Source organism: Arachis duranensis, chromosome 6 (genome assembly GCF_000817695.3).
Source record: "Arachis duranensis cultivar V14167 chromosome 6, aradu.V14167.gnm2.J7QH, whole genome shotgun sequence".
Classification (NCBI taxonomy): domain Eukaryota; kingdom Viridiplantae; phylum Streptophyta; class Magnoliopsida; order Fabales; family Fabaceae; genus Arachis; species Arachis duranensis.
The window spans coordinates 7,764,352-7,783,546 of NC_029777.3; the positions used below are offsets into that span (position 1 = coordinate 7,764,352).

The 19,195-nt window shown below is 28.6% G+C and overlaps 3 protein-coding genes and 1 long non-coding RNA gene across 5 annotated transcripts; 2 read left to right on the top strand and 2 right to left on the bottom strand.

Annotated features, from left to right (window-relative positions):
* The first annotated feature begins 340 nt into the window (after positions 1-340).
* On the top strand, positions 341-1,531 carry LOC107492457 (uncharacterized). 2 transcript variants are annotated; one of them, XM_021126390.2, is made up of 4 exons: positions 341-561; positions 664-751; positions 914-996; positions 1,086-1,531. In XM_021126390.2, the coding sequence occupies exons 1-4, from the start codon at positions 451-453 to the stop codon at positions 1,176-1,178; spliced, it is 375 nt and encodes a 124-aa protein (XP_020982049.2). In that variant the 5' UTR covers positions 341-450; the 3' UTR covers positions 1,179-1,531. The 2 variants fall into 2 exon arrangements, with proteins under 2 accessions (XP_020982049.2, XP_015968967.2); XM_016113481.3 differs by having other exon boundaries at positions 353-561; positions 914-987.
* Positions 1,458-2,092, bottom strand: LOC127748420 (uncharacterized). The gene is made up of 2 exons (XM_052262929.1): positions 1,560-2,092; positions 1,458-1,467 (listed from the first exon to the last, which is right to left on the bottom strand). Exons 1-2 carry the CDS (start codon positions 2,090-2,092, stop codon positions 1,458-1,460), a joined length of 543 nt encoding a protein of 180 aa, XP_052118889.1.
* A 142-nt stretch (positions 2,093-2,234) lies between these two features.
* On the top strand, positions 2,235-2,989 carry LOC127748311 (uncharacterized). The gene is made up of 2 exons (XR_008010258.1): positions 2,235-2,499; positions 2,799-2,989. It is a non-coding gene; the product is annotated as an uncharacterized LOC127748311 (long non-coding RNA).
* Positions 2,990-5,042: 2,053 nt separating this feature from the next.
* On the bottom strand, positions 5,043-8,495 carry LOC107492458 (probable polygalacturonase). The gene is made up of 6 exons (XM_016113482.3): positions 8,349-8,495; positions 7,225-7,545; positions 6,827-6,947; positions 6,541-6,715; positions 6,389-6,459; positions 5,043-6,145 (listed from the first exon to the last, which is right to left on the bottom strand). The coding sequence occupies exons 1-6, from the start codon at positions 8,430-8,432 to the stop codon at positions 5,460-5,462; spliced, it is 1,458 nt and encodes a 485-aa protein (XP_015968968.1). The 5' UTR covers positions 8,433-8,495; the 3' UTR covers positions 5,043-5,459.
* Positions 8,496-19,195: the final 10,700 nt, after the last annotated feature.

Genomic DNA, 19,195 nt, shown 5'->3' on the forward strand with positions numbered 1-19,195 from the left:
TTCTTTCTGAATACATGCACAATCTTACGGTGACAAGTAGTTAACTAAATTAAAACAGAGTTGTCCATGTATGTGTAAGCCTTAGATCGGTGAATGCAAGCCACATAAGTGACTAACCATACACCGACCACCACTTTTTTTTCTCTCTCTTCTTCGGCTTTTCCATGGACAGAACCTAATAAATAAATAAAATAGAATTTTATGTGGCTGAAAAGTAAGGAATAGAAGAAAGTCACGCAAGTTGTGGTGGTAGAAGACCCTGCAGAAACATCTGGAACTTTCCTAACTTTCATCACAAACACAAACCATGACTCTGCATTGGACTATATTATATATCAGTAATATTAATTGATAACATATTATTTTTTCCGCCACGCTGCTGACTAATAATAACTGAAATAACAGATCCAACTGTATATACAATATATGCTATTGAATTGTTGAAGGAAGATGTCTAGTGTGGTGGAGTCTAAGAGTGATGGTTGTTATTATTCGGTGCTTGGGGTTCGCAAGCACTCAACCGATCACGAAATTCGTTGCGCTTATCGTAAGATGGCTCTGGTACGGTATTCCAATTTCATGCATACGAATTTCGGTTTATTTTCATAATTACTGTTATTAAGTTAGTATATATTGCTCTTAATGATGCGTCTTGTATAACAGAAATGGCACCCTGATCGGTGGATCAAAGAACCAAAGCTTGCGGTGGAAGCAAAGAAACAGTTTCAGCATATTCAAGAGGCTTATTCAGGTGTGCTTTTATTTTATTATTACGAGAACGAATTATAGTCAAATGTGTCAAACAATTTCACGTTCTCATCAACTATATATTCACATGAAAATATTTTTATACATGCATTGCAATTTCTCTGTTAGTAACTTTTCGCTTTTCTATCTTTACTTCCGAGTCCAGTTTTGTCTAATAAAGGGAAGAGAATGATATATGACGCGGGAATGTTTGGTTTTATTGGAGAAGACGATGATGAGGTTTGTTATGTATGTGTGTCTCTTTTTCTCCCATTGGAGAGTTGAGAACCATTTTTTTCCTTGTTTAACTTTAATCATTTGTGGTTATCATATTACAGGGATTTGTTGATTTCATGCAAGAAATGGTCTTGACAATCAGTGGCGGAACCAGAAATTTCATAAGAGGGGGGCCAATTAAATATAAAATATAACAAAAAATTAACAAAATATGATTTGTAGCATATATATCAAAAAAGTAATTATATTATATTATATAAAAGTCAATGTTCAACTACATACTTTAAGATTTTGATATTTTTAAACTTGCTCGACGATGCTTCATGGAACTAAAATCATCAATTATCATCTCTGAAGTGAATTTTGAAGCAATTTCCTTTTCAATATATACAATCATACAATCTGCTAAAAATTCATCTTCCATCTTGTTTCGAAGCCTTGTTTTAATAATCTTCATAGCTGAAAAGGCCCGTTCAGTTGTTGCTGTTGTCACAGGAAGAGTCAAAACAAGACGAATTAATCTATTAATTAAAGGATATATATTTGATTTTCCTGTCTCTGTCAATTTTTGACACAATTCAGCAAGAGTAGACAAATTCTGAAAATCTGGAGCTTTAACCACATCAAGTTCATAATGTTGTAACTCATAATCCAATTGAATCTTTTCTTGCTCAGAAAAATCTAAAGAATAGAAATTCTTTACAAGATTGCATATGTTGCAAACACTGAATAACTTGAAAGCATCTTTAGGATCTAGAGATGTACTCAGTATGAGGAGCTCGGTTGCTTGCTCACTAAATCTACTATTTAGCTCTTTCAATTGAAAATCTATCACGCTAGTAAAAATGTCAACACGATAGTGGTGTTCAACAGTGACAACATCCTTTTTACGACGAGACCGAATTATGTCACTAAAAGAAGCACCCATATCAGGTATCTGAATAGCATGATCATTGCAGAAAGAACTAACTTTCTCCAAAAGTGCTCCCCAACTACTATCTCTTAACTGTTGAATCAATGACTTTGTACTAGAAACCAGATGCATAGCATTCAAAATGTCTTGAGATTTTTGTTGCAATGCTTGACAAAGTTTATCAGTGATTCCCATGATTTCTTTCATCATATGCAAAATGAAAACAAAATCAAATGATAATAAAGATTTAAGAGCATAAGTAGCATCACCACGTTGAGAATATGTAGATCCATTAGTAGCCAAATCTTCCAGAATGGGCTTGGGCTAGTATAATAGAACCATTTTTATTAATTATTAGAATGGGCTATTTGTTAACAAGAGCAACAATAATTCAAATATCTAATACATAATGCAGTTTTTAGTTTTTTTAATTTATAAAATTTTGTAACTTATATTTTTTTTAATATTATATATAAAAAAATTTAATATTATTAATTATTACTATTTACTATTTTTTTTAAAAAAATTTGGGGGGGACCATGGCCACCTTAGGTCCCCCCGTGGATCCGCCACTGTTGACAATGCAGAAAGTGAAACACCAGGTAGTCCCTCAATTCATGAAAAAATGTTATTTATACATTAAAATTTTAGTTACTAAAATCAGTCATTAATGTATTTGTGTATAAATATATATGTGGTTTAATTTATTTTCAACTTATATTTATATTCTAACATATATTTTATAATTATAGTTGACTTTGGTGACTGATTTTAGTGTACACGTATTATAATTGCAATTCATGATATACATGTATCAACTGCCAACAGTTATGAATTTCCTTAATTCATGATATACATATATCAAGTTATCAACTCTTTCCTAATTATTTTTACTTTTTAGGGTGAGAAATGCATGATGGAGGATTTTCAGGGAATGCTAATGGATATGATAGCAGAAAGTGATGAAGGGAGGGGCAAATCCGGGTTATGTTGGAGCTCCTCTAATAGTCCTAAGAAAAAGACACGTATCTTATAGTAATTATAAGTCTATAACAACTTTGTAATTAGAATTAAATAATCAATTATTTTGATTATCAGCACCTTCAGCAATCTACAGTTACATATTTTAAGGGCTTACAATTATTCAATCATCTCACGAAATATCTCTATTTTTATTCTTTATAGCGGAAATATTTGACGATAAAAAAATTAGTTAAAAACAGTTAAAATTTGTTTTATTTAATATTTATTAATTTTTATAATAATTAATAAATATTAAATAAATTAGTTATAACTAATTTTTATTATGTTAAACCAATCTTGTTAAATTTAGTTCACACAACAATTTAAATGTGTAGTATATATTATATATACTGTATTAAGGGGTGTACAATTCTTGAATTTTTTATTCAAGACTTAAAAGCTATAAGCCTATAATTATTATTCAGAGCAAATATATATTCTAAGTGTATATATCACTATATTAGCACCATAATGGCATCTTTGCCAATTGCCAATATGGGGTGCTGGCTCGAAAACGGGAAGTGTTAGCAGCATCAGTAATTATGATTCCCGCCTGAATTATTATCCACATGATCAATTAGGAAGGGACAAAACCATGTGATCTTATTGCAAAACCAAATTCTCTCTGTCTTTTAATTTATGGCAAATACTTTCCTTACTCAAACAATGCAAGAATTGAACCCAGTTGTCATAGTTATACTTAAGATACAAAATGACAGCAGGAGCCAGGAGGTGACCAAATATAGAGAGTAAAATTAAGTACACCAATTTTCTTAAAATAGATGTCAACTTATTCATAAACAGTATTGGATGAATCACGATATTGTTAAGGAATTGGGTATTACAGGATATCTAAAGTTTCACATCAGTTATTTCTTACTTTTCTATATTTTTTTAAGTATTTAATAATGGTATTAAAATCTTCGTTGTCTACCTATAAAGTGACTCAAAATGATTTTTCTTTTGAGTATATATTCAAATGTCTCTAAAGAATTTAAAGTCGGATGTTTTCAACTCTAAAAAAAATTTATTACATTAGGTATTTGAACTTTATAAAAATAAGATATATAAAATTTAGATCTATTATTTTTATTTGGATATATATGTTTTACTTTTTATAAAGTTCAGAAACTTTTATGTAATAAATTTATTTTGGAGATGAAAACGTCCTTCAGCGAAATTTCTTAGGACATATTTGGATATATACTCTTCTTTTCATTAGCTCCAATCTCAATCTTCATTATTAGATTATTTTGTGGTTTAGTTTCCCTTTGCTACATTCTCTGCATGTATGTCTTTTCCATACGAAAAGCTAGTTTAGTTATTATGGAATAATATTATGAGGGTAGGGCATTAGAGTGGTTACAGGCATAAATTGGTCAGTGAATCAATCATTCATGTCTGCTGAATAAATAAAAGGTTCTTCCGATTAGACTAATTGTCACAGTATGTGTATTTCAAGTTGGTGTCCAAAATAGATTCCTATTATAAACATCAGTACCAAAATAGCTTACTCTTTGGGCTGATAAGTAGCTCACTTTTATATCTAACTATAGATAAATTGGTGGAGAGGTTATTGGCTTAATGTACTCAAGAATTCTTAATCTTACAATTAAGCAAGCCATGAAGAAATCATAGTACTATGTCAGATGTGAATGTGAATGATGATAGAACGGATGGCTTGTAAATTCAATGATGATCATTGATCACTACTATGTTTTTGCATGCTTAGTGCTGGTTTAAGTGGTGGTCCCATTGAGAAGGTTGAATTTTTGTGAGTTAGCTACTTGGGGATCCCCAGTTCCAGGGTGGAGTGGGACAATGAACTACCATTGATGGAAATTGGTGTGGTGGCCACTCGCTATACATTAGATTTAGTTAAGAATTAAGAATATATAGCTGTCTAGCAATGGAGAAAAAAGCATATAAAAAAAGAGTGAAAGATCACTGAACTGACATAACATTTTGGACAGTAACCTTTCAACCGTGTTCAATTGTACATCACACACTCCTATAATTGTTATCCTCAATTTTTTAACCAGTTTGCATATTAGTTTAAGGTTGGTTGGTTGGTTGGTTGTGTTTGACTTGACAAGAAAAAAAAATACAATGTCCTAGAAGCTATAAAACAATATCATTCATTCACCAACAAGATCAGTTTTGCATTGCAATATCAAGCAAGTTAACAAAGCAATGATCTCACTTACCAACAAGTAAAGAGATTGCAATATTTTTACCATCACAATGTCCAGCCATGGACAATAAATCAAAAGGTGGCATTCAACAAAGAAATATGCGTCTTAGGGCTGTACATCACCATCAAAATTTTTGTTACATCAATGAAGAAATTGAGGCTGTACATAAATATACACTGTTTAGATTTGACACTAACAATGGAATGTTGACAGAAAGTTTTAAGAGAAGGAACATATTTGCATCTGTGATTCTCTTTTATTGGAAAATTGTAAGGGAGATTGAAAAGATCTTGATAGGAACTTGAACTGTGTATCTCATGTACAGATTGAATGAAAATGAATGACTATGATTCTTGTGGATGTTGATTGAATAAGCTCGAGATATAACTAGAGGGTGAGTATAGAGAAGAAAAGCAAGAGGAAGACTTTGAATCTGAGTTATGAAGCTCAGGACATGGCTCAGGAAACACCTCACTGGAGAAACCGATCACATTAGAACAAGACCATGAAGAACTGACAGAGAAATTCAAGTTTGAAAGACAAATTGTTGTGAATGGTGAATCAATTAAACCTGAAAAGTTTCCAGCAACAGTGATATTTGAACCAATCATGTTCTTAAAAGTAATGCCATCAACAACAGGAAGTGCACTTGGATCATACTCTTCATCTGGATGGAGACCAGTGTTTCCACTCATGCTGATACCCAAATCAATATTTACCAAATCTGCATCAGAAATTAGGATGCCTTTCATATAGCCACCTCTTCCCTTAGTTGTCTTCAGTTCAATGCCAATGCGGGAGTTGAGTATATGAAGCTGCTCTGCAGTTACATCAGATATACCTCCGGACATCTCACTCCCGAATGCTAGGCCGGCGCCGGATGATGATTGTAGGTAAGCACCCCTGATGTGGACATTTGAGGATGGTTTTCCAAAGGCAACACCATACCGATCCCATCCACTCTTTAGCACAATTGCATCATGACCAGTGCTAATGTTGCTGCTTTCAATACAAACATTCTGAGAAGAATCTGCAAGGAGCAAAGGCTAATGTAAATCATAATGCCCCCCAAAAAATCTAGTTTATGGTGTAGCCTCAAAGAAAGCAGTGACAGAGGTATGTTGAAGGGACTGATGAACCAAACAAAAACCTATACAATCATAATTAAAACTAGTATTTCTTGCAAAACTAAGGTTTTAGCTACCCAAAGGTGTGTTGCTTGTACAATATATCATTTATCAGGTAGGTAACAACTTTAATTTTAGTAATTTACCTGGGACTATACCACTTGTGTATGGAGATTCAGCAGGTGCAGTAGCTGTTATGTTCAGAATTTGGACATTGCTGCATTACAGAAACGAGAAAGATCGAAACAACTTAACAGTTTGATTCATTCAGGGAGAATAAATATGGTCCAATTTGTACCTGCAATATACTGGATGAATGTCCCATGCAGGAGAGTTTAGAAATGTCAAGTTGGAAATTGTGACATCAACAGAATCAACAAACTCTACAAGATGCGGTCGACTGTGATTTAAGGAATGTGATTTGAAAAGTTCCCACCAGATAGAACCCTGACCATCAATAATTCCATTATCACCTGAGGAAATTAATCAACATGTATCAAAGTTTTAGTAAGGACGAACTGCATTGCCAATAATCCTATAAGAGTGTAAACTTACAAAAGACAAGATGCTAATGCAATAATAACCTGTAATCACCACATCAGTCAAATTCTGTCCATAAATCAAGCTGCGATATCTCCCACTTGGAACATTAATTCCCCGACCATAAGATGGGAGAGAATCCACAACATCCCAATGATCATATTCCTGAGTGAAATTATGTATAGAAAAATTTTAAGAGTGGGCAAAAAATTGGTGCTCAACAAATAGTATTATCCTTGAGATGAAGAAAAACCATTTTATGTGATTGAAAATAGGTCATTAAGCTAACAATTAGATTGAGTACACATGAATTTCTCATCCTTGTTTAACTTTCTTTATGACGGTTTGAGGGTTCAATATGTTTGTTATAAATCATAGCTTTTTCAATCAAACAAATTAACAAGAAAAAGGAACTAAAATCCAAGTAAGAAAAGAAAAGTACCTGAGATGCAATGATGGTAGCTCCTCTTTCAAGGAAGAGAGTGAGGTGGCTAATAAGGTTTAAACTTGCAGTTAGCCATTTGCCAGAAGGAACATATAGTTGAGCACCACCCTTATCAGTGAATGACTTGAGATAGAATATAGCATTTTGAAATGCAACTGTATTCAAAGTTTTCCCATCTCCAACTGCCCCAAATTCCAAGATGGAAACACTGTGAGGCCTAGCATTGTTCCTTGCTTTCTGCTCACATGGCCCAAGACTATATTCTTCTCCATTGCTTTCCAGTGCAGTGCTCAATGCTACAAGCAAAAGCACAGCCACCTAAAAAGAAGAGAGCCATAAAAAAAGGAGAGTAGAGTTTTAAAGTGCACTCTTAACTTCACTAGAATGCTGGAACTAGAAGGGGCAATATGTCCCCTAAAACAGAGAACACACTACCAAATTGACAAATTCACAAACAGTATTGAATCATTGCACAACTTTTGAAAAGACAGAGTATCTTCAACAGCAAAACAAAATATTCCATCTCAGCTTCCGCTTGGAACAGGAATGCAGTTGTTATTATTAAACATGCCAACCCCCTTCATAATTCTCAAAAGCCAGGTAACCAGAAAAGTGCTTCTGAAACGTTATAATAGCTTATTCCACAAAGATATAATTATTGCAAGGAGAGAAAAGAAAAAACAAAAGGTGATGACTGATGAGGACCAACATGAATGTAAGCTAGGAAAGTCTAGAATAGTGAATCTTCCAGTATGGCAACTACCATGAAAAGAACAGTTTAAAACAGTAAAGCAATTAATGTTAACTACAAAGATCTCATCTATCTAGGCTTGGTTTCAGAGACAAGAAAAGGATATCTCAACCAACCAACCTTAGCGTGGTCACCAATCTCATAAATTTTTGTCTCCCCTCAGATTTCACTTAGAAGAAAACAATGATCTTAACAGCAAGATATTGACGTGATTCGTAATTATGAGAGTAATAACAGTAAGACAAAAACTTGGAACACAGTCACTGTTCAACCACAAACACATTCATACACGGCAGATACATAGATAGATAGATGATTCAAAAATCAAACCAATAAAAAGTAAAATAAGTTTGAGAAGCAACGTACTTACTAGACCTTTCATGTGTGTGTTCCTCCGGTGTTGTTGAGAAGCAGTTGCAAGAAACCTCTGCAAGCAGTTGAGGAACAGTTGCATGAAGAAGAAGAAGAAGAAGAAGAAGAAGAAGAAGAACAAGAACAAGAGAAAGAGTGGTAGCGGTATATCGTATATAATGGAGCGAGTTAAGTACTCAAAACAAGAAAACAAACGAGGGTGGTAAGAGAAAGCGACAGCTAAAAAGGAAATGCCAGCTCTGATTCTCTCTCACACTTATTCATTTAATCAAATTTCTACGCATCCAACAAGGAAAACTCTAATCATAATAATAATATTACCAACTAAATTAAATTCAAATTATCTACTAACTTCATTTGCCATGAAAAAATAGAAAGAATTAAGGACCTGCTGCCCCTTGCCGACACTGATTGCCATTGGCGAGGTTTAATAAGTTATTATGCGATTGTGAGTTGAGTTGAGTTGATTTGATTTGATTAATTGGGGGAACTAATTAAGCAATTAACTACGTAATGTCTACTTAAGTCACATGTGAGGTGTGAGCAACTGGCTGGTCGGACAAGTTTTTCTTGTCTTCACCTAATCATTGCTCTTGTATAGTAGTATTGTATTTCATATGTAAATAAATAATAATAATGATTGTATATCAATATAGGCAAATTAGTTTTTGACAATTAAAGAACTTTGCATCTTCCTTTGAATTCAACCTTCATCTCTTAATCTACTACACATGTATTATTAGAAAGGATTGCGCTCCATGCCATGTTTATAACAAAAAGTTGTGTCACAATCACATCCTATAAAATAAGTTCATGCATATTTTTATAAATGAATATGTATTTTTTTTTGGTGATATTGCCTAAATTAAGAGTGATCAATATAATTTTACTATTAAATAATATAAAAATTACGTCATACTCTGTCTTGGTAATTATATTATGAGCTTGTTTGGGTGACCTTTTAAAAAAAATCTTTTTTATATTTATCTTTTTTTATAAGATCTTATGTAAAACAGTAAAAGTAATTTTATATTTGGATATCTCATGTAAAAAGATTTTTTTATCTATTAATTATGTTTAGATATAACAATATAAACATATTTTTTATTTATTTATTACATGAAAAACATTTTTTAAAAAAATATCTTTTAAAAAATATATAAATTACAATTTCTCAAAAAAGATGTTTTTTTCTAGTGCTTTTACTTTTACTATTAGAAATTTGTCAAATATACTAAAAAAATAAAAAATATATTTTTTCATTGAAAAATTTTTTTTTATCGAAATAATAGCGCCCAAACAAGCATTATATGTCATATAAAAGCGATTATCATTTTCATATAAAGCAAGCAAAATAGATCATTTTAAAACATTTTTCATTTAATTTTTCAAACATAAATTAGGCTATTAATATTATATAATTGAATTGCATAAAAAATATTGAAAAATAATTGCTTAGTTGCTATTGCGTTATTAAAATATCACATGATTGATTTAAAAATTATTTGTAAGACTTTGATCACTTGTGGCAACTAAAACATATTAATTTAATTAAGATATTGTAACTTGTATTATGCCATTGTTTAAGATATTGTTACTTTTGGTACTCAATTGACCCATTTCATATCTCATATTCATTTGAATTTAATTTGTACGTTTTTATAATAAAAAACTCTTTATTTTAGGTTAGATTTTATCACATCTATAAAAATAATTTAGTCTCGTATACCCTTATTTTAATGTGCATATAATATAAAAAAATTGTTGAATATATAAAAATACTTTAAAACATTAGTACCACAAACTAAAACTCATTTTATTTGATAGAGTAAAGTTTTCATACTTTACAACAAGAAGAATATATACCACCAAAAAAAAAAGGAAAGAAGAATAATATATATTTTCAATAGTTTTTAATTACGGTAGTCACTTTAAATGTTGAAATAAATTTTAATAAAATATTTTTACATTTTATCATTGTCAAAATAACTTATAAGTATAATTGTTGAAAAAGGATGAATTTGTTTTTTGAAATTGTAAAATGTACATATTTGTTATTAAAATTGTATCTGATGTAATTTTTTCAAATTATTGTAAATATCATTATTAGATTTATTCATGATTGAGGTTTTTTTTCTTCTTTATTAATTGTTAAACAAAAGAAAGAAAAAAAACGGATAGAAAAGATACACTATGATAAAATGAAATTGACGTCATTTATTTTCTATGTAAAAATCTTTTGTCTGTCAAATAATTGTGATTCTATCGTGATGTTGCTCAATATAGTAAACATTTGATTGTATCTTTGGTTTAAATGGAAATTAAATATATAGGCCTATTTGTTTTCTATTTAAAAATTTCAAAAAAAAAAGATCAACCTATGATTTTTGCCTGCCCTAAATTAAAATTCCATTTTTCTTTATGTGTGCACTAAAATATAATAATATCAAAATTTTAAAATTCCATTTTCCTTTAAATATTCTTTTTACTTACACTATCAATCAATAAAAATTTAAAAGAAAAAAAAACTTACTAAATTAAGCCTATTTAATTATTGTTCAACAAAAAAAAAACTATTTAATTATTATACATAACTAGAAAAAAAAATATTTTTATTTAATACTTAAACTTAAAATTGAGGAATGGAGAAAAAGGGAACCGCAACAATAATTTGGGAAAATGCCAGGCTGGCATCAGCTGGGTTGCCAGATCAGAACAACTTCTATTGTCACTCGCAGGCCCACCAACTCCTTCTGTAGTGTCGTGATATATATATATAATTAACTAATTTTTATATGATTTGCTCATCAATTTTTCAAGATATACACTCACATATCTTTACAGATATTATTATTATTATTATTATTATTATTATTATTATTATTATTATTGAGTAAAATAAGCTTATATAAAATATTATTACACACAGCTGTTACCGTTAAATTAGCCGAGTGAGTAATTCATACTTAATTAACATTTACACGCTATTAAATATTTCACTATATATAACTATTTTTTGACAGTTTTTTTCTGCAAATTTCATTTTTTTTAATTTTGTTGTGTTTTTTTTCTTCCCACCCCTAATTGCTGGTGTTTCTTATTCTCTTCCTCCTCCTTTTTCATCATCTTTCTCTTTCGTTATCGTTGTTATCATCACCACTATGCTACCATCTCTATTTCCTCCTCTTCTTCCTCCTCCTTTTTTTTTTATTTAAATTTTTTTGATCTCCTCCTTTCTTTTTTTTTCTTCCTCTTCCAATATCATTATCATCATCATCGTTATCGTTATTGTTATTGTTATCATTATCATCTTCTTCTTATATGTATAACAGTTCAAATTTAGAATGCACCGAAATTTTTTAATGATAACGATATACAAACAAACTCAGTCCAAAACAAATTAAGACCATAATACACTGAAATTAAATCTAAAATGTACCGAAATTAATAAATGATAACTCAAAACTCCTTCTCCTCTTTCTTTTTTATTATCATCTTCTTCTTCTCATTTTACTCTTTTTTTCTCATCTTTCTCCTTCGTTATCATCATGACCACTACCATACCACCACCTCCATCTCTTCATTCTCTTCATTCTCTTCCTTCTTTTTTTATTTGAATTTTTTCGATCTCTTTCTCCTTTTCCATCATCATTATTATCACATCGTTATCGTTATCGTCAGAGACGGATCTACCTTTAACTATGTGGGGACAAGTGCCCCATTGAATTTTTATAAAACTTCATATAGAATATATAAAAACAATATATTACCCCACTCAAAAAATAAATTTGACCCCACTAATTTTTTTTTTTTTGTTGATTCACACACTTCTCACCATATAGAAATGGAAAAAAAATATCAAATATAAATATTAATCAATAATAAATATATAAAAATACCAATAAAACACATCAATTCAATTTTAGTAAATAAATTTATTACCATCAAAAGTTAATATACTATAGCAATGTTAAAATAAAATTATTTTTTCTTCATTAATTTAGTGCTTAACAAATTAAATAAATTAAATAAATATAATGAAGAGTCAAAATTTGACTCCATTAAATATTTTTTATTATAAAATATTAAAAATTTATCTAAGAAAAATATATTTAGTTTGCTTAATATTAATAAAAAGTTAATATCTAAATTATTTGAATATTTAAAAATAATTTTAGATTTTTGGTATGTTTATGTAAACAAATATTATTAAAGATTTTTTTTATAAATTGTCTATATCAAAATTTGTAGCAAAATTTTAAAATCTAATCAATAAAAGACTAAAAAAAAAGATTGAAAATAAAACAAAAAATGTTGTCTGAAATTAAATAGCTTTGTTTTTAAAATAAAAAAATTTACATAGATCCGAAAGAATATTATTTTTTATTGGTATTTTTTTAAAATTAGTTTTTAGGTTTGTCAGTAACCACAACATTATTTGAAAAAATTTCTTCAGCTATAAATATTATAAAAAGTCGATTTCGTAATTATATGGGAGATGAATCTTTAAATGATTGTTTAATAACATATATAAAAAGAAAAATATTTGATTGTATTGACAATTAAAGAAAATATAAAACCTATTTAACTTATTATTTTAGTGTTTAAATTTATTTGTTAGACAATTTGAAAACTAATTATATTTTACTATAATAAAATATAATTATAAAAATTATTATCATATTATATATACATTGCCCCCACTAACAAAATTTTTTGGATCCGTCATTGGTTATCGTTATTGTCATTATTGATTGTTATATATCTTCTTTTTATATGTACAATGGTTCAATCCAAAATACACTGAAGTTTCTTAATAATGAAGACATACAAACAAACTCAGTTTAAAATAGGTTAAAACTAGAATGTACCAAATTCAAATCTAGAATGCCCTGAATTCAAAACTCTTTCTCCTCCTTCTTTTTCTTCTTCATCATTATCATCATCTTCTTTTTTTGTTCATCATCTTCTTTTTGTTTTACCTTTTCATTGTTCTTCTAATTTTACTCTCTTAATAAAAATATAAGCAAAAAAATCAAACAAAAAAAACACATAATACTGTAAAATTACAAAATTATTAGAAACAGGAGGAGGAAAAAAAATGCAGCAACAACAATAGCAATAAAAAACGATGAGAAGAAAATATGCGAAGAAGAAGAAGGAACGCAAAAAGAAAAAAGAAAAAGAGGAAGAAGAGAAAGAGAAGAGAAATATAAAAATGTTCTCGCAATCAGAATATGTGTATTCATGCTCTCACGAATAAAATTATTTTTTATTAGATTTTAATTAATTTAATTACTAAATAAATTTAGATTTATAACATATTTTTTTGTTTTAATATAATTCTAGTGCAATTTCTTTATTTATGTATGTGAGGTTTAAGGTTATTCTAATAAAATTCAAGTAATTATTTTGATGAAGTGATTTATACAGTTAGATGACGACATAAATATTTTTATATTATTAATTTATTAAAATTAAGCCTATTTTCAGAATAAATATAAAGTTAATTTTATGGTATTTATGAGTTAATGTTTAAATTTTGTCTAACTTATTTTTTTGTTGTAAGTTTTAATTTTTAAAAAATTATTTATTATATTTTTAAATTAAATATTATTTTTAACCTTTTTCAATAAATAAACACCACTTTTTAAATATCATAGCATTCACTTAAATATGATAGTGAAAGTTGCTTTCTTTCACCACGTTTTAGTGACATACATAGCCCTACGGCAGTACCTACATATGTAAGGATGATAAAAATGATAGGTAAATATTAAAATTTAATTACTGAATTAATTTTAATATTTTTATATAAAAATATATATAATATTTAATTTATTTTTAATATATAATTTATTCTATTATTTAAATTTATTATTATTAAGAACTAAGTTTAAGTATATGTAATCTCGAATTTTAAAAATTTTATATAAAATATTACAAAAATAATAGTAATTACTCATCAATTGATATAATATTTAATAAAAATTCATTTTATAAATTTAATGACTACATTATAACCATTATTATCCTCTTAAAAAAATTTATAACATTGATTATATATATACTCTAAATGTAACTCAAAAGATGCTAATATAATAAAACATCAAACAATTTATGAAAAAAGCAACTCATCTTTTTACGAAGATAAATAACTCATAATATCACAATTTTGTGACCTATGCACTATTTAAATATGTGCACTCAAATATAATTTCTAATTTAATGTCTCTTGCGTTCTTTATTAATTTGTACATTAGAATTTTTGTAGATACACCTCCCACTATTAAAAATAACAAATTTGCGACATTAGAATTTAAAATGAGAATAATAAAAACATCGTGTCTCTAATTTAGTTTATACAATTTTATTCAGATAATTCCTAAATTCAGAAGAATAATAATGTTTTTAAACAAATTTATATTTTAATATGTATTATATACAAATAATTAATTTAATAGTTGATCTTTTATATATACATAAGATTGATGTATTATATATTCACATGGTCAATTATTAGTCATGAATAAATGGATATTTTCAAATTAAATTTTTTTAATTGAATATTTATTTGATTATCAAACTCCTGATGAAGTATATTGTATATATAGAGTATGTATGTTAATTAAAAAAATCTTTAATTTGGTTTTAATACCTTAGCTTATGGTATTAAATTTACCATGGTACACAGTAGTTAATTATTAATAATATAAATAAGTTATGTGAATAATATATGGCATTACTACTTTTATAAATAATTAGAACATTACATAATGATGCCAAAATCTCAATTTTTGCGGATGTTGTATTTTCTTTTGTTAAGTAGCTTTCAATGAAAATCCAAAATAAAAGAAACTCCGATCCAAATACATGATAATTGAGCGGGGTGATAAGTGGTTGTGGAGGTGATAGTTGTGACTTGGGAGGGACAATATATCAAAAGTGAAATTACTAAAAAGCACTAGAGTATTGATTCTTCTTTAAACTAGCAATGTAAAGTGAACGAGTGAGAAATTAATTTTTGTTATAAGTAAATAATAAACTCCGTCAAATAATTCAATAACAATTGCTTTCCTATTTTCTCACTTTATAATTAATATTATTATAATTAATAAATATTAAATAAAATAAATTTAAATTGTTTTATTTTTTTATCTTCTAAATATTATTGTAGAAAAATATAACATTATGGCACTTGCACGGGCATGACATATTTTGTAAGATTTAGTTCGATTCAGAGGGCCACATGCAAATGACAGTAGGCACAATAGGTGCTAAATGCTACTAATTTGACCAGCATATCTATGAGTCTAGTATTATCTTTGGGAAGAAAAAAATACAATTGAAAAATATTCAATATTCTTATTGTGTGTACATAAATTAATTAAACCAAGTAAAATGTACAACAGATCCAGATCGTTCCAAATATAAGTTAATTATTATCACAAGGCTTGATATCTAAAAATCGAGTGACAGCTAAAATGATGAAATTAGATTTTTAATTTTTTATTGTGAATAATATTGTGTTATGTATGGTTGTGTTAGCACTAAGTAATGAAACACGTGGTTAGTGGAGGCAACAACTTGCACCCATGTGCGCCGTTATATACAGTCATTTAATTACTGAACAACAAAATACGCCGCCCTTAACTCCCACCACCACCACCGCGACCACCATGTTCCACTCCTCTTCGATCCAGAGTTTGCATTTTATTGCATAACCAATGGCTTCTCTTCTTGACTATTGAGTAGTCTTCACTACTCGTATATGTGTCTATGCATAAATGAAATCACTCTTGTTTTGAATTAGACTACAATAAATTAAGGGCAGAAAATGATAACAAATAAGCGTATGCACGCGCGTATGTACGCTCTTTCATACATAATTGAAATTAAAAAAAAATGGTATTATGAATTACCAAAATTTGGCAAGCATTAGGTAGGCAAAGAGAAACAATTTCTATGCCTTTTTTTGTACATTTTTTCAATAATGTAAAAGGTTTTTTTTTTAGTTTGGCACGCTCTGTAACGACGCAAGTAAATATTAAATTGACAATATGTTTTGTTATGATGCTTAAAAGATATGATTTAATTGTTAAAATAAGTTAAATAATTAATTTTAAATTTAAAAATATAAAAATTAGATTTTTTAAATATTTTAAAATTATTATAAAAAAATAATTTAAACAAAAATTAGAGATAAAAAAAAAGACATTATAGAATTGGCCAATAGGAAACCATGTTTGAATGTCAACGTACAACTCAACAACAAACGTAACGTCATCCTCAGGGTGGGCTGAAATACCACACAACCAAACCCCATGACTATTTATCTAATTATCTCCCACCAATTAAGCCTATTCTTTTATTATTATTATTTATTAAAACAAATAATATAGTCATATATATCTGTTTCATTTACTAGTCTCAGGCTGAGGAGGAATCCAATGCAGGGATAGATACAATTTCAGCTAATCCGTTATCAATAGCATTGCCACTATATAAATAAAATGAACTCAACACAACATCTCTATGTTATACACATTGATTAATAGAGACGGAAAGTCTAATTTTATTAAATAATATTATATTTACATTAAAACTGTCTTTATGGATGACTATTTTTTGTGTATAATGTGTTAAATTTTGTTAGAGGACCAAGTCATTATATTGCTGTTAGTTATACTATAGTACTAGTAAGTATGAAAAAAAAAAGGTAAAAACACAGGTGAAGTCGACTTTATGTGTGAAATTGATATCTGAGAGTATTAGATAAAAAATTTAATCATTAAATCAGTCAAATCATCTAATGCCTCTTAAATATTAATTTCACATGAAGTCGACTACAGCTAAGATGTCACCTAAAAATAATAATGGAGCGTAGGGTCAAATTAGAAAAAAATAGTAGTCAAATACAAAAGTTTTGTAATAAACTGGAAAATTTTGGGAATCGCAATATCTTAGACTTAAATTTGTTTATGATTGTAATAGAACAAAGACGTCAAAAGGCCTATCTATAATTCTATATACTTACTCAAATGTTAACAAGCAGATGAAGTTTCAATAACCAGTTTCAAAGTGGCAGCAAAAAACAACATATTAAAAAGCAAAGCAAAAAAAAATAAAAATGGAGGGGGCGTCATATTCATGCAAAGGACACATATAGCAGAAATAGGAAGATAGTGAAATGAATCCAATGTAATTCATATGATTGGAGGAGGAAGAGCATGCACAAAAGTATGATAATGAGGCACCTCATATTGTCAACTTTGTCTTAACGTAGAAAGTAGAATCCTATGAAAGTGAAGACAATTCACATTTCAGTTGACACCGCGTTACTAGATTCTCTGCGATTTCCCCAACAGACCAACACTCAAGACCAATCACCAATCCATTGCATAAAATGGAAAATCTCTCAACAAAACTAGAAAACCAATATCTTATTTTTTTATCTCAATAAGAGAAATATTAAGAAATCGTCGTTTTTTTTTTATCAATATTAGTCCATGGCTATTTGATTAACACTTTATTTTTATATCGTTTGAATTTAAAATTTAATATTTATTACTTAGTATTTAAAATAGAATTGGTGGTTAAGTATTAATCAAAAATAATAAATTTTGCTAGTTATACAATATTATTCTCTCAATAATAATGTTCTTTTATTTTAAAATAAGCTTTTTGATATAAATATTGTTGTTTGGAATACAATTTTGTGATTATTAGAAACAACAATATTTTAGTCACAAATGATGAGGAAAATCAGTAAATCACTTACCTAAAAATTGTATGACATGATTGGCATGATAATCTGTAAATATTTACTTAACAAATAACAATGAACAATTTTAGAAGTAATTTTAAAAGAGAATGATGAGAAATTTTTTACGTCTTAATCATAAACAAACACACTCTTATATAAGTATATGAAATTCATCATAAAAGAGTAGTATTACTATTTTTTTGTTCAATAACATTGTCAATTTCAATTCTAATATTTTACCATGTTAAATCTTTTAACTTTTTTTTTGGTGTGCTTAAATCTTTTAACTTTAATATCATCACGTTAAAGAAAGTGCACTTAACTGCTATTGACCTGAAAGGCTGAAACTACATAAATAATTGGTCAAAGTTTTGTTTTTGGGCCTTAATTGATCAAAATTTCCATTGTATTATTCCTGTTTGTTCCGGAACTGGGCTTTGGGGCCTGTATAGTAGTGTATTTAAGAGGAGGTTAAAGGAGTGTAAGACCACTTTAAGACCCAAAAGAGTGTGTGGGTGTGTTGTGTATCTAGAATTAGGGTTGTTCAATTCACTGATAAGAAAAAAAAGAGAGGAGGTTAACAAAATTAAGGAATAAAAGAGAATTAAGGAAATATAGTTGCTAAGGTGGTGGGCCTACCATATTTTGAACAGTGGACCGAAATCCAGTCCAGGAAACAAAGCCACAAGCTTGTAGTGTGCCTGAGAAATCTCATTAATTTATCACCCAGGCTTTTTCTTTATTTAAGAAAAAAATTATTTATCAATTTAAATCAAAATACAGAAATTTATTAATTTATGTATTTAGATTTGAATGTGGTTTTACTGGCAAAAAAGCGAAAACAAAACTTATAATACTTACGTTGTTGCTGGCAGCGAAAACAGTACTAATTTTTTGTTACATTTTCGCTGTTTTTGCTCGCAAAAATGGACAAAAAAATAGAGAACAGAAAAAATTATTATCATCCTCCATCCTCCAGTCTCTGTTTGTACGCAAATCATTTTTCTTGCCTCTCTTTTTGCAGGCAATGATAGAGAAAATAAAAGAGAAAAATTGTTTCATTTTTTGCTGGCAAAAAC

Excerpts from the sequence above, each read along its gene's own strand:
- LOC127748420 (XM_052262929.1), bottom strand. The coding sequence starts at position 2,092 with ATGGGAATCACTGATAAACTTTGTCAAGCATTGCAACAAAAATCTCAA.
- LOC107492457 (XM_021126390.2), top strand. The coding sequence starts at position 451 with ATGTCTAGTGTGGTGGAGTCTAAGAGTGATGGTTGTTATTATTCGGTG. Across the intron at positions 562-663 it reads CTTATCGTAAGATGGCTCTG|AAATGGCACCCTGATCGGTG; the intron begins GTACGGTATTCC and ends CTTGTATAACAG. Across the intron at positions 997-1,085 it reads ACGATGATGAGGTTTGTTAT|GGATTTGTTGATTTCATGCA; the intron begins GTATGTGTGTCT and ends ATCATATTACAG.
- LOC107492458 (XM_016113482.3), bottom strand. The coding sequence starts at position 8,432 with ATGCAACTGTTCCTCAACTGCTTGCAGAGGTTTCTTGCAACTGCTTCT. Across the intron at positions 6,948-7,224 it reads CTACCATCATTGCATCTCAG|GAATATGATCATTGGGATGT; the intron begins GTACTTTTCTTT and ends AATTTCACTCAG. Across the intron at positions 6,716-6,826 it reads GACTGATGTGGTGATTACAG|GTGATAATGGAATTATTGAT; the intron begins GTTATTATTGCA and ends TAATTTCCTCAG.